The following is a 24,059-nucleotide window of genomic DNA, read 5'->3' as shown; positions in this document are numbered from 1 at the left end:
TATCAGAGAAACTCACAAGGAGACACATACAAGGAGCACATTTGCAATAGCAAAAAAGTGGAAACAACCTAACTATATCTATGCAGAGAAATGAGTCAACTGGTTTATTCATTCACACAATGGAACATAATAGAAACATTAAAATCTGTTCTCATGTATTCACATGGGTAAGTCCCCTAAACAGAATGTTGAATGAAGAAAGCTATGTAGTGTACGAACCATTCATGAAAAATTTTAAACTCAGAAAACAATAGTACATACACACATGATAAAAGTACCAAAATAAGTATGAAAATTATTAAAACTAATTAAATTAGTGGTTACCTTTGGAGAGGGAGGAAGAGAGGATTGGGTAGAGCTTGAAGTGTATCTATAAAACAAGGTTTCTCTTAAAAAGAGATATGAAGCAAATATTGCTAAATGTTAACATCTAATCTTATGATCACGTATGTGGTTGTACTTTTCTGTATGTTAGAAATATTTCATAATTTTAAAAAATGCTTGCCAAAAATAGGCATTTATAAAGAAATAAATTAATATTTTCACTGGTATTTTTTTCAATCACCCGAGGACCTGCTTAGAGAGAGGAAGGGATATGAGTGAGAGAGAGACAGCTATATGAGAGACAAATGCCAATCAGTTGCCTTCCATATGCTCCCCAACTGGAGATGGAACTCACACCCCAGGTATACGCCCTGACCGGGAATCGAGCCACAACCTTTTGGTACATGGGATGACACTCAACCAACTGAGCCACTCGGGCAGGGCTTCACTAGTATATTTTTGATGATGGTAATTCAAATTCATGGCTCTAGCTTCCTGCCTTCTTTTTTTCTTCCTTCCCTCGGTCCCCCCTTAAGCATTCATTGTTTGCCTCCTATGCCCTATGCATGGGGCTGGTGTTGGGAATACAGAAATCATCAGACCCACCCACTATCCACAGGGGTTTCTCAGTCTTTGAGAGGGATAGTGGTGAATGAATGAACCAGATATTCTAGGGCATGGGGTGCTCCATGGAGAAGTCCCATGGGCCCTGCCAGGGACAGGCTGAATCAGCCCCTTAGCTTTCACAGAGCCCAGAGCCCAGAGGTCTTAGATATTCCTAGTAAACGTTTAGGAGGGTGTTGCAGATAATATCAGCACCCACCCATATTCCTTAGCTCCTATCTTTCAATATGCTCCCTGAAAGACTTGCAACTGCCAGCACCTTTACTTGTGCCTGACACTTCCCCTGCACCCCCTCCACAGAAACCCTTCTACCGGAAACACAGCTGGCCCGTATTGCCTGGCAATGAACCAATGCCTCTCCCCTCCTGTGATTCCCAGCAGTACTCATCCAGTGGCTGATGGGAGCTGGCGTACAATTGCCCCAGATCCCTCACCTTTGAGTGGGGTAGCTCTGAAGCACAGTTCCCAGAGTTCCCCAGCAGGACTAGAGGCATCCCAGTGATAATAAAGCAGCTCCCTGTCCCTTCTGTCTTCCCCACCCCCTTCCCCAAAAAGCCACTTGCATTTGAATCTTAGTCTCAGGATCTGCTTCTGGGAAATCCAGCCTAAGAGGGCAAGAAAGAAGGACCTGCCAAGGATGATTCAACTGTGCAAGGGAGGTTTCCATGAGGCAGAGCCATGGGCCTTGGCTAACTTACAACATCAGCAGGATGGCTGGGATGATCAGGCCTGGATTGGCGAGGAACGCAAAGATCTTGCCCAGGAAGGTTGGGAAATCGTTTTCAACTGTCTCTTGGATGACGTCATACATTCTGTTTTTCCCACTGGAAAGAAGGGGACACGTTGCGGCACACTGCAAAGCTCAGGTGGCATGGGACTGTGTGCAAGCCCCTCCCCTCTGCAGGTCCAAAGCTGCCACTCACCACTGGTGGAAGAACCAGAGGTCTGCTCCACCTGGGCAGATTATAGTCTGTTGTGAGCACTCCTGCTAATGTCTCCTCTGAGCTCCCATGGCACTCATTGTGGGGCACTAACCACAGGACTTTATCTAGCTAAGTGCCTTATAAACTGAAAAGTACCAGATCAGCATTTCTCAAAGTGTGTCGATCCACAGTAGGAGGCAGGGCAGGGACTAGAATGAGGCGGGTGAGGCTCTGGGGTGCACAATTTAAGGAGGTATTCACTCTTAGGGTCATGCAAGTGCAGGGTTGGCACCTCACCCCACTCCTGGCCCTGGATGGGTATTACATGAAGCAAGGGTCTGTGGCTAATAAGGATGGAAACATTAGCTTGCACATCTTATCTTATTGCACAATTCCACCAAGGCTTTATTTAGTAAAGGAGCGTGTATCGAGCATTTATTTAAGTGAGAAGGTAGAAGATAAAAGGGACAGGATGTTCTAAGCTGCTTTAACCACAGAGCCCTTTTTATGGAGTAGAGAGAGGGCTTTGTTTCTAGAGGCTCTCACATTTGGAAAGAGAGTGGCAGATGCACATTATTTCTCAATCTACCGCCTTACATAATTATTGATTTCTTTATACAATGTCCAGTCTCCTAAACTCGTCTGACTTATACCTTGAACCCATAGTGCTGACAAATGCTGCATAGATCGTGGGGACTCAGTCAAGACTCTCAGTAGCTGCTTCACATTTGAATGGCACTTATCAATATATAGTCATTTCATCTTCAGAATATTGCCCTCCTCCTTACAGTACTCACCCTGTGGTAAGGTAATCCAGGGCAGTAGATTATCCATATATTAAAAGGTTAGATTTGTGCTGTCCAACATGGTAGCTATTAGCCACATGCGGTTATTTAAATTAAAATGAATTCGAATGAAAAAAAATTAGTTTCTCAGTCCTCATTTCAAGTGTTCAACAGCCATGTGGCTGGTGGCTACCATGTTGAATTGAGCAGACACAGAACATTTCCTTCCTGCAGGAAACTGCTGAGCAGCACTAATGATTTGCCCAAAGCTCCATGGCCTTCTGCAGGCTGATGTGACACCAGAACTGGAATTCTGAGCCACTGCTCTCTGAGCAGACTGCCCGGGGGTGGGGGCAGCTTCTCTTATGGAACCAACGCTGTGCACCTGAATGGCCCGCAGTCAAAGGAGGGCGGGAGGGACATGATGGTGTAGGCCACTGGCAGGAGGCTGAGGAAGAGCACCAGCAGCAGGAGGCCCATGTAGAAGTTGTTGGATCGGGAGGCTTTGAACACGCGTTCGTGGGGGACGTTACTGCTCATCACCGCCCAGCACTGGAAGTACATGGAGGTCAGCAGGCGCAGCACGTTGATGCCCACCAGGCCCGGAGCATAGAAGGAGCCCATCCTGGAAGGGCAGAAACCACACAGCTGGTTGGCCTGGCAGCAGGAGAGGCCAGGGGAGGATGGCAGGAGGAGGTGGGATTGATGGTTAGGGCGATGAGGCCTCGCTGCTTTCTCTGCGGACCCCCAGGGAAGGGGCCTCCCATTTAACCAGGGCATTTTTCACTGCCCCAGAGCCACTCAGTCCTCAGGAGAAGGAGACACTTGAGCATTATTTTCTCACTGCCAGAGATCTAGCAAATTACATGGCCTCCTCTCTGTTCTCCATGGTCTCCCTAAAGTAGCATTGCTGCTCAGAAAAGTATTTGAAAAGTTCTTAGGAGAATTGGACACTGATCTGCACTGACCCGCTGGCATCTTGAAAATCTTTGGCTGAAGTTTTGCAGCCTCCTCTAACGCCCTCTTCAGAGGAGGAAGTTCCTTAGTTCATTTACCTCCCTCCTCCTTTCTTTTCTTTCCTCCCCTGCCTAGCTTTTCCTTCCTTCCTTATTCCCCCCCCCACCCCCCTTCTTTCTGTTCTCTCTCTACCCCTCCTCTCCTCCCCTCCCTACGGCCACAGTATCGCGGAGTGGGACAGACGCTGTCCCGGTTCTCATCTAGTCCTGCCCTCTATTTTTCATGTGAAAGAAGGGAGCTCAAGCCTCTCCCCAGCTAGCTGAGAGGCCAAGCCTGGGGTTCCAGTTTTTCAACTCCCCAAATGAAGTGATCCCCAGATGAATTGGGTAACTCACCAGATCATTCCTTGGTTGAAGATCAAACCAAGCACATTTCCACTGATGTCAAACTCAGCATATGAAGGCTAGAGAGAGAGAGACAGACAGACAGAGAGAACATTTTAGATGGTGTCAGCAGACTACTACCAGCCAACTGGCCAAGCCAGGGCCACTCCATCCCAAAGAGCCTGCTCTGGTGGCCAGAGAGGAACCTCGATTCAGGGTTCTGCTTCTTAAACATGTTTTCACCTTTAAAAAAACATTTTCAAGTTCTCAAAGTTGAAACTTTTTCCAATATCTTTTTAAAGACAAAAATATGAGAGGTTTTGTGTGTGTTTTTTTACCTCTTTTAGGGCCTGCAGGCTGACTGTGTGCTCTTGAGAGGACCCTGGCCCCTAAAAGAACATTTTTATCAATGCTCTTAGCAGAAATATACCTTGAAATTATAATCAAGGAGTAACTCTAATAAATAATGAAGTGCAAATAATTAAACGAGAAGTCAAGTGAAAAGAAAGCTTAAAAAACAAACAAAAATAAATAAATCACTCCTCTAATTCTCCTCTCATCGTCCTCTGGTCCTAGGGCAGTCATGGGCAAGAGAAGGCTCAGCTAGATACATATTTTCAGCCTGACTCCGATTTTCAGAGTTTGGAAGATTTGTGAATTATTTGAAAGAACACAAATTTGGGAGCACTGGGAAGTTGGGATCCTCATGAAACATGCTTAAACCCACTTCCCAATTTGTCTTCCAGGAATGGAGATAAAAGGTTCCAGGAATGAGAGGTTAGGAGAGAGAAAAAGGAAGGTCAGGCACGCATGGATCAAAGGAGGAAGAAGCATAATACAACACACGAAAAATCTTGGGAATTTAACATTTTAAAATATTTTTTAAAAACCTTTATCTACTGGGTTTTGTATCTTGCTTAGAAAAATCTGCTTCATTCCAAGATTATAAGTTTTATATTACATATGTTTTCTTTTAGAAAGTTGTGATTTCATTTATTTGATGTTCAAAACTTTAATTCACCTGCAATTTATTTATTTAGGTGAAATCAGCGAGAAATAGAGCTTCCCTTCCAATGATTAACCAGTTGCTTCAATCCATTTGTTATATAATCCTTCATTTCTCACTGGTTTGAAAGCCTTCCTGTATCATAAATTAAATTCCCATATTGATTGTACCTATTTCTGGACTTCCTATTCTATCCATTGATAACTTTGTCTATTCCCTGGTATCAGTTTTAGTAACTATAGCCTTATAGTATGTTTTACTATAAAGGTAGGTCTAGTTCCTTTCATTCTGCTGTTCTAAATTTTTTCCTGGCTATTTCCACATGCTTATTTTTCAAATGAACTTTGCTATTACTTTGGGATCTTGTTGAACTTATAAATTAATTTGAAAGCAGTGACGTTTTAGCAATGTCATGACATAAAGATGCCATCTTTTTTGAGCACAAGGTTCTTGAACCCTTGTTCTCAGATAAGATTATGAAGTTTCCCTCACTGAGGAGGAGTTGAGTAGGCCCATGTAAAACTGGCTAGCTCCTGAAAGAAAAAAATATCTTAGAGACCTATACTAAACCCTTATGTGGGCCACATACCCTGCTTCAGGCCGAGATGAGGTGACCAAGTAAACAAAATATGGAGCTCGGTTAAGGGGGAAATCCCAGCCAAGACCAGTGGCCAGTAGGAGGGCAGTGAGGTGTTTGGAAAGAGACATTCACAGGACAGATGGGGCCAGAGGTTCTGCCACATCACAGAAGGCCACTACAGAGAGGAAATGACACACATTTAGACTGAGCAGTTTCCCAGGTAGGTGGGGAAGAGGCGTAGGCCAGGTGGAGGAAATGAGCCAAAGAGGTTAGTCAAAGCACAGTCCAGAAGGCAGGACCAATAGCTATCGTGCTCTTGGTATGCTCCAGGAATTTCTGAAACATTCCCATCCACATCTGCCCTGCCCCACTCCAGGATTTCATTAGAGTTTCAAAAATGAGGAGCTACCCTTCCCCTTAGCACTTTCTCTCTGTTCCTGTAGCTCACACAGTGTGGACTTCGAAGCCTCGTGTTCCTTGCCTTCCCCAGTGAGAGTTGACGCTGTTTCAGCATTTCTCTACCAGCCGTCTGCTCAGCAATGAAGCATGACCTTTCCCAAGGCCAAATGCCTCCATTTCCCAGATAAGAATTTCATACTGTTAACTGCATTGGGAAAAGGCAGATGGGACACCTAAAGGAAATACACATTAAATACTTTTCTGCTTCACAGAGCAGAGACCAGCACTAAGGATATAAAGAAATGCTCAAGAATGCATGTGGCCCTATCAGAGAGGATGGCTCAGACAACTTCCTGTGGAATGCCTGTGAAACAGTGACCTACAAATCCAGCCTCCAGGTCCCAGCACCAGCAGTAGTTCATGAACCGGACAAAACAAGCCCGCAGGAAGTCCCCCACCAGGATGGTGATGTACGTCACCAGCATGTCGGACACCGTCAACCTCATGAATTCCTGCAAGGAGGAACACAGAGGAAGGGGGTGGTCAGGGTGGGACCTTGCCCACTTCTCCCAACTGACTGCAGCCACCCACCTGCATTCTTCTCTGTGATCCTCTGATCTTGGGGGGCAGAGTGGTGGTGGTGCAGGGCAAGGACCCAGGCTTTGAAAAATTCTTATATAGGTCTCAACTCTATAATTACTAATTGTATTGCTTTGTAATAGTCTCTGAACCTCTTGAAGTTGATAATATTAACCTTGCAGGGTTAATGGGAAGCTTAGTGATTATGTATGGAAATTGCCTGGCACGCTGGCACTGCCCAATGCATGGTAGTTATCAGCACTAATGCACGGATATAGGATCTGAAGGCTCGTCCCTTACTTTCCTCACTTGCTCTGAAATACCAGCTGCCCCAGCTAAGACTGAATCTGATCATTGTCACTGGGGACAACAGCTGGCTTTCTTTACCTCCAGCTAATTGGATTTTTTCCTTGTTACACAGAGAAAATAATGTAGGGTTTTCACAGAGGCACATAGGAGAAGAGGCAAAAACAAAGGCGTGTTCTTTGTAGAGTATCTATAATTTATTACTTTTGTGGGAAAATTTAAAGACCTACCAGATAATAGTATAACCTTTAAGACATCTAGTAGACTTGGAATTCCTAGGGAGTACAGGGTCCGCTTTATTCATCTTTCTATCCTCCAAGATCATTAATAACTTTCTGCTCTATGAACAACTGGTGAGTTTTCAGGGTTATTCCTCAGTAAGAATTCAGAATTAATGCTCCTAAGTAATAGTCAACTCAACATGCATCAGGTCTCCGCTCTGTGCAAGGTGATGCTCAGGGGCCCGGCTGGAGGTGGTGGTAGACACAGGTGAGCAGGACATAATGACTCAAACCCATCACTGCCAACTAGCTCAGAAACAAGTTTTCATCAGTGACTGGAACAGTGATGGGCACTCCGGGAGGAGGGCAAGAGAGTTGCCTCCCAAGGATGCGAGGCAAGAAATGACAGCCTGTATAGCAGAATATTCCAAAAGAATCATGTAGGTAGTGAACTCTCTTTGGCCTTCTAAAGAGGATGGGTTTTATTGACTTGAAGATTCTTTCTCTGTTACACATTGTGATGAGTTGAGTGCAGGAGCTGGGCAAGCTCAGTGGCCCTGCACCTTGAAGGCAAGGAGGATTTGAAGAGCATGGGGAATCTGGACTGGAGGAGGCAAGAAATGGTGAGTCTGAGCCCTTGGGAAGGCATTGGGAAGAAAAGGCCCCCAGGACCCCAGGGGCAAGGACAGATATTTTTCCCTGTGGGATTCTGCAGGCGGTGAACTTGTAGGCAGTGTTTAGCGGAGTGTGTGATGCAATTCCCTCCTTCATTGTACTTTATCATCCTCAGTTAAAAACACTATTGTTTGATGCTCTATGTGAGTGGACTCTTCAGGGAACCCATGAAAAAGTCATAAACTCTGCATCTCAGTGGGGTGGCTGATGACTAGAAGCCCCACGCAGTGAGATGGAGTTGAGGCAGCTGATCCCTGTGTTACCTGTGAATACTTTAGGGTTCTGCCTAAGAAGGCCAAGAACACTAGGCTTTGAAGTCCACCCTGTGCAAGTTACAGGAATGGTGGTAAAAGTGGACGAGGGGAAATAGTAGTTGCTAATTTTTGAGACTCTAATAAAAAATATTAATTCTCTTCAAAGAAAAATGCACAGATGCACATACACACCAAGTCCTGAATCTAATTTTTAGGAGTATTTATTCATGATTTCCAGATGGAGAACCTTAGACTTTCAGTAAAATCTACAGTAAAACTTTAAAAAAATTCAAAAATTAGATTAATGAATGAAGCATATAGAGAAAGATATGGGACACTGAAAAAATGTGAAAGTGAAAAAGTGGAACTTTCCTAGGAAATACTGGCTGGACATTTTAGTAGCTTAAAAATGAAAACATCAAGAAAGAAGTAACAGGAATTGAGAACAGGGATGACCTTTTCAGGAGAGCACAACTACTCACAATGCCCACGGCTGTCTCCCAGCAAGAACCCCGGGGCACGTCGGCAGGGTGCAGGGGTGGCCGGGGGACACTCTCGTTCCAACCCGAGGAGTTGTAATAGTTAAACAGAGTCCAATGAGTGATGTTCTTTATTGTCTCTTCATTAGAAAGCTGGAACAAAAAATGGAGAAGTGGGGTTGGAAGGAACCAGGGATGGTCCAACTGTTTCCACAGGAACAGCAATTAAAGCCAGCACATGCCACAACCTTGCCACCTCATATCTGCCTTACCCCTCAACAGAGTCCCCCCAAATCTAAACAGAAGAGGGAGGCAATTGGCTGAAGTCCTTGGGTCTTTTCCATGAAGTTATCTTCCATCCATCCATGCATGCATCCATCCAAACACTCATTATTCTTTTGAGAATAATTTATTCAGGGTCTGTTCTGGACATATAAGGCAGTGGTGACAGAGGAGTGAACAAGAGATGGAGTGTTCGTCAGAAAGTTCACAGTCTCTTAAGTGACAGAGATGAACAGACAATTACAGAATAGAGTGATAAGAGCTATGGGAAATTTTCTCTGGGGATTGAGGAAATTCATGTCAGACAATGGGGGCCAGGAAGAGTTCCTGGAGGGAAAGGGATCTGAGCCTGAACCTTAGTCAACTAGTCAAGCATGGGGAGAAGGGTGGAGAGAGAGGCAAGAGAGAAGTTTCCGGGAGGAACTGTGAGGTTCAGGAGGGTGGAATAGTCTACTGGAGTAGGAGGGAAGCCAGAGATGAGGTTGCAGCCAGTTCCAATCACTTTCTTGCTTAGAACCTTCGTAGAGCTCCCCTGTCAACCTCAGGAAAAAAGTCATGCAGCTCAGTAATGAGGAGGGAGGGGTAAGGAAGAGAAGCCTCATCATCCGGGCCTTCCCCCAGTGCATTTCCACTTCTCCTCTCCTGTGTTGTTCAGCCGTCCCACAGTCCTCTGTTTGCACCAGTTGTTCCCTCTTTCCAGTCTCTGCTGAGATTCCTCAGGGGGCTCTGGAGCCCTTCCTATGCACTGCAGTGCAGCCCTGGCTCGCCCCCATGGAAGCACATCCTGCAGCATGCTGTAAGGGATGAGTCTGTCTCCTGGCCCAGAGGGTGGACACCCTGGAACAGGACTGTTTAGCTCCCTGCAGTACCCTGAGAGCCTGACACAGTGGGTGCTCCATAACCATCTGGTGAGCAATGATGAAAGGTTAGGTCAATTGTGACATATCATCTCAGTGGACACTTGCTCAGCTGGTAAACACTTACAGCAGCTATGAAACCATAGTATTTTATCTGCAGGAAAAGCTTCAGATAAAATACTAGGAGTACCACCTGACATGTATATGATGTGTAAAAAGACAATCTAAGAAAAAGACAACAAAGAACTTCAGCAAAATGGTAACAATGGTTGCCTTTCGGTCACATCCTGGGGCTATTTTTTTCTTCATTTTACTATTCTGACCTTTCTAAAATTTATTTAACTAATATGACTCATACATTAGGAGAGTATTATATTTAAAAAAAGGCACCAGGGGCTGGGGGGAGTTTGTGGTCTTTACCTTGAGGTGGACGTCATCCATCAGGGCCAAGAGAAACGTGTAGAGGTTGCCCAGGAAGAGTGCAAAGATGCGTCCCAGCTGCCACTTCAGCCCAATGCGTGGGTGGTAATTCTCCAGGGCAGCAATTGTTTCAAACAGAGGGGGACAAAACATCCCAAGCAGGGACATCACAATTTCAACCTGAGAGATGAGCAAAACCTGGGTCACTTGCTACATCAACACCACCAGGTTGGCCACCATATCTGCAGCCTTGGGGCCATGCATCTCCCTCTTCTTCTTGTCCCCACCTCTGCCTCTGGAGATGCCCTGGGGTCTCTACAACTTGCTGTTTGACCCTAGTGAAGGCACCCACATGCCTGGAGCAGTCGGCATATGTCCCACACATCATAATTGCTCTGCAACTGGTTGCTATCATGGTTCTTGCTATTAGTATTGATAAAAAATTTTCTTTAAAAAAGAGCAAACTTTCTTTGAGAAGTAAATGAGTTACCCGATGGGACACAGCTTTGTGTTCTGTAAAGTTGTGAGCTAGGTAAGAGTCACCGCGATAGCCCTCATCTCAGGAGACTGGAAAACAGGAAGCTCAGATCACAGAAGGGAACTAAGAGTAGAGGGATGTGGTTGAGAGTGTGGCATTTGGAGTCAGCTCTCTGGGTTTGAGCCCCGGCTCTATTACTTGCTGGTTTTGTAATTTAGGAAAAGTGACCTAACTTCTGAGTTTCGTATTTCTTCACATGTAAAACAGTGACACGTACAGTAGTCTTTGTTGTAAGAGTCAGAAGAGATAATAAGCGCACATCTACTAGTCCAGAGCCTGCTAAGTGGTAAGCACTCAATTTTGCCTCCAAGTTTGGGAGAACCTTGACTCTAAAGCTGAACCTGACCACAGTAGAACATTCTCTCTGCAACTAAAACTGCTCACCCAGTGGAGGGTAAGTTCTTGAGCTGCTGACCAAATTGCAGGTTGGTCAATATCTCTGGACCAGTCCTGATGCCCTCAGTTTCTCACACTGACCATTGGCTTGGCTTCTCATCACCTTCATACTTCTAAACCTGCTTAGTTCTTCCCACCCTGAGAACCATCCACAACTGCCCTTCTTGACATGTTTGTCCAACTCTCAACCTAATTTCTGCCTTTGCTACAAAATCCTGATCACATCATTCCTGCCTACTGCTGTTTGTGCTGTGGTTTACTCTTGTCAAGCCTGCTTCCTAAGGAAACTGCAGCCTGCTTAAGAGCAGAATCCGCCCCAGCAGGGTTGGCTCAGTGGTTAGAGTGTCGGCCTGCAGACTGAAGGGTCCCAGGTTTGATTCCGGCCAAGGGCACGTACCTGGGTTGCAGGCTCGACCCCTGGCCCTGGTCAGGGCTCATGCAGGAGGCAACCAATTGATGTGTCTCTCACATCGATGTTTCTCTCTTTCTTTCTCTCCCTTCCGCTCTCTCTGAAAGCAATGGAAAAAATATCCTTGGTGAGGATTAAAAAAAAGAGCAGAATCCATCTTGGGCATCTTTTGTACCCTCACACAGCTTAGTGACTTCATGTTTTAGATGGGTTCATTGTAAATGGCATGTACCTTTTAAAAAATTCAATCTGGTCCGGCCAGGCATGGATCAGCGGTTGAGCATGGACGTAGGATCCAGGAGATCGAGGTTCGATTCCCGGTCAGGGCACATGCCTGGGTTGTGGGCTCAATCCCCAGTCGGGGGCGTGCAGGAGGCAGCCGATCAATGACTCTCTCATCATTGATGTTTCTCTCTCTTTTTCTCTCACTCTCCCTTCCTCTCTCTGTAATCAATAAAGATATATTAAAAAAAAAATTCAATCTGATCATTATTATCTTTATTTTTCAAAATTTTAAATTTTTTATTATATTGTTGATAGTATTACAGATGTCTACCATTTTCTCCTTCCTTGCCACCCTCTACCCAACTCCCACCCCACTCCAGATCTTCCCAGTATTGTCTTAAACTGTAGATTTAATCTGTTTACATTTACTGTAACCACTGATATATTTAGATTTAAATCTATCTATTTGTTTGCTTTATATTTGTCTTACCAGTTTTATATTTCTTTTTCTATCCTTTCTTGCTTTCTGGGAATAGACAAATTTTTTTCTTATTATTTAATTTACTTAGCTTATGATTGTGTGGGTCAGTATTTGATTCTGGACTTAGCTAGGTGGTTCTTTTGCTGGTCTCACTTGGATTCATTCATGAATCTATGGTCAGCTGATGGTTGATGGCTTCATTCACATGTCTGGTGGCTGGCTGGCTATCATCTGGGGTGATGAGCTAACTGGGCCATGCATCTTATCATTCAGCAGGCTAGCCTGGAATTGTTTAAATCATGGAGGTCTCAGGGTTCTCAAGAGAGCAAATTCCAATACACAAGCACTTTTCAAGTCTGCTTGTATCATGGCAGCTGCTGTCCCATTGGCTAAAGCAAGTCACATGGCCAAACTCAGCTGGATTCAAGAGATGGGGAAACAGATTCCAACTCTTCATGGGAGGGACTAGAAAATCACATTGCAAAGACATGTGCACATAGGGATGGGAGGAATTTGTAGCCATTTTGCCAACTACCACAGATGTCAAATTCCCAAAAGAGATTTATGGATTCAATATAATCACAATAAAACTTTAATGTGTTTTATTATGGATCCTGATGAGAAAAATCACTCTACCAGGTATCAAGATATACTATAAAGCCATAGTTTATGAGTGTGTTATTAATGCAGAAATAGAAAAATAGACCAATGGAATAGAAAAGGGAGCCCAGAATTATAGCTATGCATTAATAAACACTTGACTTATGATATATGGCACTGTAGAGCTGTGAGGAAAGGGTCACCTTATTAATAACTGGTGTTAAAGGCTATCCTGACTGACATGCTAATTCAATCCAGCTATATCTAGCTACAGAAGATTAATAATGGGTGACTCTTTGTTCAAGATGTTTGCATTACTAGACTAAAAAGAGATGTAATTTCACTTTTTAAAACCAGTCTTCAGCTGAATGGCATAGGGAGCAGTGTAATTTCAAAATCTGCTCCTAATATTCACTTCCACAGAGATGCCCTCCTCACCTCATTCCTTTCATACCAGCTGACGTTCTGCATTTTGGAGAATTCCTGGGATCGCTTCACCACAAAGTAAATGAGGTACCCACTCCCGCACAAACAGCAGATGATGAGGAAGTTGGCCAGGACACGGAGAAATCTTGTCAGGTGGATATTTTCTTCTTTGTTACTCTCTTGTTCGTCCACTATTGATTCCTTAATGTGTGGAAATCAGATATGAATAACGTAAGGCCAGGAACCGTTGTTGGATTCCTGAGATGACTACTCTCTCTATTTCCATGAATGAAATCATGCAGCGGGGTGATTTAAAGCACTGCTGCCCTAAGGAGAATGAGTTCTTTCCTTTAGGAAAACACATTTTGTTGTTACTGTTACTCTGGTCCACGTAATGACAAAAGCTTAGATTTATTAAATAATTACTGTGTACCAGGTGTGTTGCTAAATACTTCCTATGCATTTTCCCGCTTAATCACAACAACAAACCAATAGAGTAATTACTGTTATTTCCCATATCGCAGATACTAAGGATCAGAGAAATTTCAGTAATTGATTGGGATGGTTTTAAATCTATAGATCAAATAGATTAAAACTGATTCTTATTATTGAGTCTTCTACCCAGAGGCTGGCTTTTTCTATAAAAAAGTTATAGCCCTAGCTGGTTTGGCTCAGTGGTTAGAGCATCGGCCCTCGGACTGAAGGGTCTTGGTTTCTATTCTGGTCAAAGGCATGTACCTCAGTTGTAGGCTCACTCTGGAGGCAACCAATCAATGTGTCTCTTTCACATCGGTGTTTCTCTCCCCCGCCCCTCTTCCTTCACTCTCTCTGAAAAGCAATGGAAAAAATATGCTCAGGTGAGGATTAAAGAACAACAACAACAACAAACTTCTGGTCAATTTTTTTCTGTAAAAAGCCAGATAGTAAATCTCTTTGGTTTTGCAGGCCATGTGGCCTCTCTCACAACTACTCAGCTATGTCATTGTAGCATGAAAGCAACCATAGAGAAGATATAAATATATGGGCATGGCTTTGTTTCAATAAAATCTTATTTAAAAAAATAGGCAGCAGGCTGGATTTGGACCCTGGGTCATAGTTTGGCAACTTCTGTTCTAATCCATGAGCATGATATATCTCTCCATTTATTTAGAGTTTCTTAATGTCTTTCAACAATATTTTTTACTTTCAGTGTAGCAATCTTCATTTTTTTTTGGGTTAAATCTATTCCTAGAAATTTTTATAATTTTTGTAATAGTATTATAAATGGAATTTAAAATTACTTTCTAGTTGTTTTCTGCTAGCATATGAAACTACAATAGATTTTTTATTATTAACCTTATCTCCTGTACCTGTAACTCTATGAAGACACAATTAGTATATGGCAGACCAGGGTGTAAAATGAGGTCTCTTAGATATAAAAGTACCTGGAAGAAGATTTTGGCAATCAATTAACAATTACTATGTTCAGGTTCAGGTTTAACTAACTCATCAGGCAGTTAATATACATTAGCACACACACTTCTCACAACATATGCCCTGTTATGTAAGGGTATTTTCTTGTTTTTTAAATAGACTTAGAGGAGAAGCCTTCTCTTTCCCAGATGTTCAAAGTGCTTCATAGGCATTTATTCTCTCTGATAGGCCAGGAGGAAGAGACAAAGGCCCTGTTGACCCTTATTCTGTCCTTGGATGCTCCATCAGAGGCTCCCCATTGCTGTGAGAAGGAGTGGGGAGAACTGAATCAGCTCCCTTCTGCACCCACTGCCAAGCAGACTGAACTCTGGGGCTCTCAAAACCCATGAAAGTGAGTTGCTGAGCCCAAACTCTCTCACTGGTGGTTGCACCTGCCATCTGCAGGCATCAGTCAGTGGGCAAGCAGCTCACTTCTCCTCCCAAGAAGGGCCAGGAGAAGAGACGAGATAACCAAGCATAGCTGTGTTATAAATCTGACCTCTGCAGGTCCTGGGGGAAAGTCTGACCAATCAGGCAGGAGAAATATTGAACTACTAATAACTTGAATGGTTTTTATAGTTATGGAGATAAAATAAAATGTGCAGTGCTTCAGTGTTATAGCTTCTGCTTTTGTTAATGTGGTTACCCTCTGGTTTGTTTTTATATTATAAAATAAAGAGAGATGTGTAGGTCATCTCACATCTCCTTTGTGAACTTTAATGAGATAATCAAGTGTGGTGGTGTGCACGTAATTGACTCCTTTATTTCCACACTCCCCAACCAGGTTTCTTAACTCTTTTTGGGTGTTCTAATCATTCGATGAGCTTTTTTAAAAATCCAAAGCCAGGATCCCATCCCACACCAATCACATCAGAATCCTCGGGGATGGGGGGACTGAGAAGATTTTTAAAGCTCCTTAGGTAATTCAAACATGTGTAAAAGGTTGAGAATGTCTGCCCCAAACACATCTTTTCATGTCCCAGAGCAGAAAACACTTCCACAAGGAAATAGACAGGCCCAGGCCCCAACATTCATGGTTCTCTGACATATGAAGAAACAGACAGTGGGTACCAGCTGTGAGCATTTTTTCTTGAAGGCTTGAAAGCTGGTCTCCTGCCTCTAGTAAAGCTCTTGCCACAGGTTACTTGGTGATCTTACTTGCCATACCCCATCTGGGAGATGTCTCCCAATCACTGGAGACACCCAAAGTTCCCCCAGGAAGTGGGAATGGCCCTGGTGGCTACCTTGAAGCTGGTGGTGATGGAGGCGTATTTGTTGTCGGCCGTATCTGAATTCCCGATCAGGTAGTCCCAGCTGGTGAACATCTTGAAGCTGAACGTGAAGTGATCACTCTCCCCCTCGCTGGTGCTGCCCTGGGTGTTGCTGGCCATCCTGTAGGGTGCACAGCGCTGTTATTATATCTGCTCCGTTTCTGCTGCATCAGCCCAAGGGAACCTTGGCCTGAGCCAGTCTTGGGCACAGGTAGCAGACATCCAGTGAAGGGAATGAACCAGGCAGGGGCATGGGCCAAGACAGATTTGATTTGGGGCACTTTCCCCTCAAATTCAGAGTCTCCTGTGAGGACACCCGGTGTCAGTTGGGTAATAAGAAGCCTACTGGATACAGGACACTTAACCATGTTTTCTATGCCGATGTCTGATTTCCTGTGGCTCGATTTGCCTTCAAATGTTTTAGAACTCTGTTCTCACAAGAAACATCCTCTTTTAATTGATCTATTTTCTTCAATAGAAAATGTATTTTTCCAAATTAGCCTTGAGACAGTTGGTACTGCACCCAGGTGACATGCACAACCTTTTCTTAAGCTTGGTTGAAAGTGCCTTGGACCTGCCTTGCTACCCATGCACGTCACCCTACCTACCCTCAACCTCTCCTTGTGGAGTCTCTCTCCGGAGGTTAGTTCTGTGGGAATCGCAAATTCCGAGCAGGGTCTCTATCAGATGCAGAGAGAGAGAGAGAGAGAGAGAGAGAGAGAGAGAGAGAGAGAGAGAGAGAGTGTGTGTGTGTTGGGGGGGTGGGGTGTTGCATTCCTCTCTAACTCTATCTTATGTGTTGGCTTTTGGGATTTGCTGTTCCAGGGGCTTGGCTGGCTTAGTTAGCTCTTTGGTTCATCATGGAAACATTCCATATCCTTATACTTATCTGGGATAATTGCAAGGAGAAACATAACATGAGGCTAAGAATAAAACCAAGCCCGTCTCCTTGTTTTCTTCCCTGTTGCTTGATAGAGCTGGGCAGCCACACATCACCTCATGGTCACTGTTGTGTGCCTGGCAGGTTCTCATCAACGGCAGCATTTTCCCTTTCAGGGGTTCTAACCAGGCTTCGAGAGTTCTCTTCTCCTCTCCTGCAGACACAGCTACCCCTGCTCTTCTGGGAGAAGTAACCCTTTGTGGCCCTGCTGAAGGGTGGTGAGCCCTGGTGGTCAGGTGTGTGCAAGAGACTGTGCCACCCCACCCTGCACCAGCCTTTGCTGATTGGGGTCCCCTGATTTAGAAGAAGGCAATTTGTGGGATGGGTCAAATTTTTCCTTAGAGAGTATGAATTAAGAATCACAGACATAATTAGACACAATTAAGAACCAAGCCCATTTCTGACCACTGAGACAGGTAGAGTAGGGGCCAGTGAGGACACCATGGTTAATCAGAGCCACATACATTCATTTAGGCTTATTGTTTATATCATCATAAGTACCAGGCTGGGTTTTGACGTACAAGCTAGAGGTATAGAGGAACAGAAGAGTTTTTCTGAGAAAGCTGAGCTCTGGGAGAGCAAAAATAGGTCTTGCAAACTTTTCTAGTCTTACCTTAGCAGGTACCATGCAACCCACACTGGCCTTTGACAGTTGCTGGAACCTACTAGGATATTTCCTACCTCAGGGCCTTTGCACATGCTCCTCTTTTGCCTAAAATGTTGTGCCCCAGACTTTCAGCATGGCTGGCAGTTCTCAGCCTCACCTAAAGGAGTTTCTATCCCATTTCACAGAACTGCCCACATTACCCTGTTTGTCTTTTATACCACATATGACAATCTGCATCTGCTTTGTTAATTTGTTCTTTTTTTCTCTCTAAATCCCCCACAAGAAGATAAGTGGGCACAGAGTGGCCATGGGAGCGGGATGGTTGTATGAAGGAAATTAAAAGCCTGTAAATAAGATGGTCATACTTACGATCTAATGACAATCATCAGGCTATAGCCGAACACACTGACCCCCACCATGAAGTAAGCCATGGGCAGTCTGTACCTCAGCCACCCGATGGTCCTCTGGTCATTGTAGTAGCCGTAGAAGAGAGCAGAATATTTAATGTAGCCCTGTGGGACAGCAAATCCAAATGCTCTGGGTTTGTAAGTGGGGCGCAGTCATCAGACACTTCCATTCTACAGGCACCTCTTTCTCAGGGGCTAGTGGGCATCTGAGGGGAGGAAGGAAGGGTTCTGGACACTCTTGCCCTTCCTGCCACTTCCCTCGTTGCTCCCAAGTCTCTCCATGTCTCCCCCTTTCCTTTCTGCATTCTCTCTATTTCTCCAGTATACGGAGTGCCAAAGATAAGGACCGAGAGTGTTGTTAACATTTGGGGTGAACCTAGGGGTAAGGGGGTGTGCATGTGCGCATGTACAGCAGCTCCAGATTCTTACCCTGAGCATAGGACCCTGATCAAAGGCAGGGAGGCTCTGAAAGTATGTGATGCATCCGGGACTCCCCCCCAAACTTGATAACATTGGGGCATGAAGTGTGAGGTCTTAGATAGAAAAGGGACTGAAGAAGTGGGGGACAGCCAGGCCATGAAGAGTTCTTCTGTAAGCCCAATTCAGACCCTGGATTTCGTTCCGTTTGGGAATGGGCATAAGTGAGGATCGGAGGTAAGGGGTGACAGGGCCAGGTCTGCATTGTAAAAGGGTCACTCCGGCAGCAGAGGGCATGGGGATTGTAGGAGCCCAGCCACGGCAGGGAGCAGAGGTTGAAGATTCTGACAGTGGGCCTGGTGTAGTGGAGTGTCATTCAAGGGAGAGGTAAGGGGGGGCGGAGAAAAAAGGACCAGTTCAAGAAATATTTAGTGGATAGGAAATATTTAGAGTATTTCTAGTTCTTCATGTGTATACAATTCTAATATTAATACCCTCACATATATGCCTGTATTTGCATCACTAATTATAAACAATTAGAATTATATTAAATTTACATATTGATTTAGGAGGGATTGACTTTTTTATGATATTAAGTTTTTACTTCCAAGAATGTGTCCTGGAATAGTGACTGACTGGATGTTGGGGGGGGGGGGGTAAGAGGGAGAAGTGTAGGTTGACTTCTGGGCTTCAGACTTCAGTGATTGGATGAACCATGGTTCCAACAAAGGAGATGGGGAAAAGATGCAGGTTTGGTTAAATAGATGTTGGAATTTATGGGGCAGTAGGACATTCACTTGAAGATGCCATGTGACACTTGGGGGAAGGCTGCAATAGCAATAGATTTGGGGTCTTCTTGCGGGTACAGGGAGAGAAACCGTGTTGTAGAGCCGCTTACATTGACCTAGCAGAATGAGGGGAGCAGCGTTCTCATGGGGACTGACACCCATCAGAATGTGTGCCTGGAGAGGGGAACCTATGAAGGGGACCTAGGAGGACAGAGATGGTTGGCTCATTTTGCATAGTGCTGGAACTGTATTTGATTAAAGCATTGTTTTTTCAATAACTAAATGCAACACATTGCACATGTCCATGCAATTTTTAGACCTCACAATCACGAAGTAGAAGTGCATTGGCATGTTGGCAATGGTACCTCAAAATCCCAAAGGACGGAAAAATCCATGGCTTTTTCTTCCTCAGCCCGAGGCACTGTCTTTCTGGGTATACTTCCATAGGGCATGCCCATCAGTACCTGCGTGGGGACAGATGACACAGTTATATATGGAGAAAATACAAACACACGGAGATTTTCCTACTCAGAACAGGGCACACACATTTTCTTCTTTAAACGACATCAGTCATGTTCCAGATTTAATTTTTTTTATTATTATTTTTTCTAATCCTCACTTGAGGATATTTTTCCCATTGCTTTTTCAGAGAGAGTAGAAGGGAGAGAGAGAGAGAGAGAAACATTGATATGAGAGAGACACATCGATTAGATGCCTCCCCCACCCTCCCCAACTGGGGCCGAGGTATGTACCCTTGGCTGGAATCGAACCCAGGGCCCTTCAGTCTGAGGGTTGATGCTCTAACCACTGAGCAAAACCAGCCAGGGCAATCATGTTCCTGACTTTACAAGTAACACACACTTATTGCAGAAAATGTGAAAAAGTAAAGAAGAGCATTTTAAGAAGTATCTACTGCCTCCCCATCTTAAAGATAATGACCGTTATATAGTCACATATTTCCTTTCAGTTACTTCTGAGTTTCATATATATTTCAGTCTGATTATTTAGCTTAATATTATTTTATGACCAGTTTCCTATGTCATATGATATTCTCAAAATAAGATGACTTCAGAATATCTAATCATATGTATGTAGTATAAACTCACCTAACAAATTTTGGAATTTAGAGTATTTCTAGTTCTTCATGTGTATACAATTCTAATATTAATACCCTTACATATATGCCTGTATTTGCATCACTAATTATAAACAATTAGAATTATATTAAATTTACATACTGATTTAGGAGGGATTGACTTTTTTATGATATTAAGTTTTTACTTCCAAGAATGTGTCCTCTTGTTTATTTAGTTGTGTTTTTGTCCTGTAATGCTTTATAATGTTTCTCAGAGAAATAGTCTAACTTGTTAAATTTGTTAATAGTTATTTCATAGCCTGGCCAGCGTGGCTCAGCGGTTGAGCATCGACCTAGGATCTAGGAGATCGGGTTCAATTCCAGGTCAGGGCACATGCCCAGGTTGCGGGCTTGGTCCCCAGTCGGGGGTGTGCAGGAGGCAGCCGATCAATGACTCTCTCATCACTGATGTTTCTATCTCACCCTCTGTAACTTTGCACAAGTCACTTATTCCTTTTTTGTCTCTCAATTGCTCACTGATAGGCAAGGATCTACCTATATTCACAATAGGATTATATTTGAAAGAATAGTGAGGAATGCTATTCAAATCCAATGTTTTTTGGTTATAAATTATGATATAATACATTCTATCCCTCTCTCTTTTTTTTTTTTTTAGGGTAAAAGAGAAAAAAACCCCTGAGATATTAATTCTCCACTGATCTTAAAGTAAAATGAGAAGTAGAAAATGTAGGGCCCACCTCTTAATTCAGAAACATATTATTATTATTTTTTTTTACTGAGCTATCTGGGCAATTGATGTGATGAGAATCTGAAATGAATGATTGATTCTGTGTAAAACAGAGAGTATTTAATATAAATGAAGATGGTGGTCATGATAAGTCTCAACACTATCCAAAGATGTACGAAGTTCTTTTTTTACCTCTGGGATTATAACTAGACCAAATATCAAGCCAAAAAGGACAAGGTTAACGCCATACATCCATCGGAGGAAGATGAAATACGATGCCACTGAAGAGCCAAAGTGACCTGGAGAGAGAAAAGAGGGAGGGACTTAAATGTTGCAGCAGGAGGAAGTTATCGCTACTGAGCACTTTCTGTGTGTGATGGATCCGATTTTCACATCAGTCTGTGGAATGGAATCCTGATCTCCACAGTCTTTTTCCAAAAAATAACCTGAGGCTCTATGGGCTTAAGAGATCCGCCTAACCTCCCATAATCAGAAAGTGAAGAAACACAATTTAAATATTTGTCTTGCTAGTCCAAAGCCCATCCTTTTCCCGGATACAACACGACCTGCAAAACAATCTCATCACATGGTCAAGAACACAATCCCACCCTTGAAAAACCCTTCAGTAAATCAGCTGAAAGCAATGGCACCAAAATACTCACTTTCAATGTCCTTGATCTTCATTTCCCAGGGAATACATTGAGTCTTGAAATTATCAAAGTCTCTCTTAAACTTGACCCATTTCTGAAATTAGACAGGTAATACCTTCAGTTCATCAACATGCTGCCTTGGGGCCTGGCGGGGCATGTTGGAGACACGTGTTGATGTTGACATGTCAATATGAGGTCAACATGTGGGTGAGGCTGCCAGAGATGTTAAATCTTCACTTTAAGTCAGGTATGGAGTGAGAGAGAAGCCCGGGTAACACAATGCCTTGCATTTGTCTACAGGGCTGATAAAATTTCAGGTTTGGACAGTTTTTATATGAATTGAGAAGTTTTGTGTATAATTTCTGGTATGGGGGATCAAATGGGTTAGCAACCTCTGATACAGCTTCCTTTACCTTAAAACAAAAATTCAGGGCAGGGGGAGAAATCTCACAGCACATTTGGCAGACAGCCAAGTGCCTAAATCTGATAAGAACTGTTGCTAAACCAATGCTGGTGGGACTGGTAGAGGCCTCAGCCCAGCGCTTCCTATTCTTCTCCTAGTGAAACAACATCCTGTTGTTGTTGCTGTGTGTGTGTGTTTTCTGAAAAAAAGTGAGGAAGGCATCATGCCCCTTTCACAGTCTTTTCCTAGTTCCAGCACTCAGAGTTTGTACCAATCAGAAACCTGAGTGGCTGTCTGTCTGCAGGCTGGGTGAAAATTTGTCAGCTCTTCACAGGGCTGCTTTCCCACAACCTCATCCCCTGGAAATAAGTCCATTCGGAATTTTAAAAATTCATAGAAAACAGCAAAGAGGTAGTAGGGCAAAGAGCCTACGATCAATTTCTATCATTACAAAGGTCTCCTAAGAACTTGTTCATGAAGGAAATGAGATTTTCCCTTGTAAATTCACTGAAGATGAAAGAGAAAACTTGTCTGAAGGAATCAGACAGGCTTCCAGACCTGAAGGCTTTGACCATATCCTAATTGAGTGATTACTCAATAGGAAGGAAACTGCCCATCAGAAGAGAGAAAGGAGAAGAGAGGCCCATAGGCAAAAGACTGGTCGACAATGCAAAGATAGCCCTGAGACTGGAAGGGAGGGCTGTGGGGAATGGCAGGCAGTGGATATTGGGCACTTCAGTCCCACTGTCATCTACTTTCCTTAGTTCTGATTCTGTGCTCAAAAATCATCATTGGCTTATTTGGCCTCCCATGTAGGTCTGTGTATAAGGAGAGCATTTGGCCATCACCTGGGCTTTGAGTATTTTGGCTTCTATGGCAGTAATTTTTCATTGCAAATTAATAGATTGGAATTGGGATTATGGTTTAGCTTTCCATATAACTAACTCTACTTAAAAAAAAAAAAAAAAAAAAAAAGCATTGCTGATGTGGACTTCAAGTTTTCCAGTTCTTGTATTAGTTATTTCTCCTTGTAAATTAATAGCCTAGCATCTGGTTTTATATATCAGTCTCAAAAGCTTTATTAATGTGAGTCTTCCTCTGAGATGGATCTCCTGTCAGGGTGCTGATAAAATCAGTACAAAATATAGGCTTGCAAGGCTGAGGCCAATAGGGGTAATGAAAGATGCCAAGCGAGGCCCCTGGAGACACAGCTCGCCAGTTGGTTGCTTGGCAACCATCAGACAGCCCCTCAACGCTGTAGGCTTCTTGGCCTGAAAAGTGATGCCCTGGAGGTGGAGCAGAGGCAGAGGGAGGCCTGGAGAAGCTCTGCATTGAAGCTCTCTATCCTTCATTGGCTTAGAGAATAAAAAACTGGGATGGGGCATGGGCAGGAGAAGACCCCCCACACCCTTCCTCAGAGCTTGGTGAGATGGTAGCTGCTGCCCCAGGACTGGGGTATTAGTTGTGCCTGTCATCTTCTCTCCAGCTATAAAGGACAAAAGATTTCAGTGACTGAACAAGACACAGGCAAGCTATACATCCTGTCTGTGGATGAAATCTGAATGACTAAAAGCAGCCAATGAACCCTGGCTGGTGCAGCTCGGTTGGTTGAGCGTCATCCTGTGCACCAAAAGATCACCAGTTTGATTCCAGGTCAGGGCACATACCCAGGTTTCAGGTTGGGTCCCCAGTCAGGGGTCGAGGTGTGTACAGAAGGCAACCAACTGATGTTTCTCTCTCACATCAATGTTTCTCTCTTCCCCTTCTTTCTCTCTCTTCCTCTCTCTCTAAAATCAATAAAAACATATACATATATATTTTAAAGAAAACAACCAATGAGGCTTGAGAAATAGTACTGTGGAGCAAGGAAAACGGGACACCACTCTCCAGAATGTTTGGAAAGCATTTATACATTAATACATTTTGAGAAATGGTTCAGCATTCTTAATAGAGTACAAGAAATATGGCTTCTAGAGTAAAGGATAGAAATTTGAGATAAAAAAAGAATATAGGTGGCCCTAGAGTGGCCCAGTTAGTTAGAATGTTGTCCCATGCACCAGAAAACCAGGTTCGATTCCTGGTCAGAGCACATACTAGGTTGTGGGTTTGATCCCTGGTGGAGGCAACCGGCTGATGTTTCTCTCTCACATTGATGTTTCTCCCTCTCCTTCC

The 24,059-nt window shown here is 43.8% G+C and overlaps 1 protein-coding gene across 1 annotated transcript in view; it reads right to left on the bottom strand.

Moving 5' to 3' along the window:
- TMC2 (transmembrane channel like 2) overlaps positions 1 to 24,059 on the bottom strand; it is a gene marked incomplete at both ends in the record, with an annotated part of 40,516 nt that overhangs the window by 5,373 nt on the left and 11,084 nt on the right. The window contains 12 exons of the mRNA XM_081148337.1: positions 1,647 to 1,772; positions 3,042 to 3,281; positions 4,009 to 4,076; positions 6,365 to 6,493; positions 8,499 to 8,648; positions 10,055 to 10,234; positions 13,142 to 13,330; positions 15,826 to 15,973; positions 17,769 to 17,911; positions 19,377 to 19,475; positions 21,027 to 21,133; positions 21,497 to 21,578. Coding sequence (XP_081004463.1) covers positions 1,647 to 1,772; positions 3,042 to 3,281; positions 4,009 to 4,076; positions 6,365 to 6,493; positions 8,499 to 8,648; positions 10,055 to 10,234; positions 13,142 to 13,330; positions 15,826 to 15,973; positions 17,769 to 17,911; positions 19,377 to 19,475; positions 21,027 to 21,133; positions 21,497 to 21,578 — 1,661 coding nt within the window. The remainder of the gene's footprint in view (positions 1 to 1,646; positions 1,773 to 3,041; positions 3,282 to 4,008; positions 4,077 to 6,364; positions 6,494 to 8,498; positions 8,649 to 10,054; positions 10,235 to 13,141; positions 13,331 to 15,825; positions 15,974 to 17,768; positions 17,912 to 19,376; positions 19,476 to 21,026; positions 21,134 to 21,496; positions 21,579 to 24,059) is intronic.

The sequence above is a fragment of the Miniopterus schreibersii genome (assembly GCF_964146895.1).
Source record: "Miniopterus schreibersii genome assembly, chromosome: 10".
Lineage (NCBI taxonomy): Eukaryota > Metazoa > Chordata > Mammalia > Chiroptera > Miniopteridae > Miniopterus > Miniopterus schreibersii.
The sequence above is the reverse complement of the archived record's forward strand: the minus strand, read 5'-3'. Positions and strand labels throughout refer to the sequence as shown.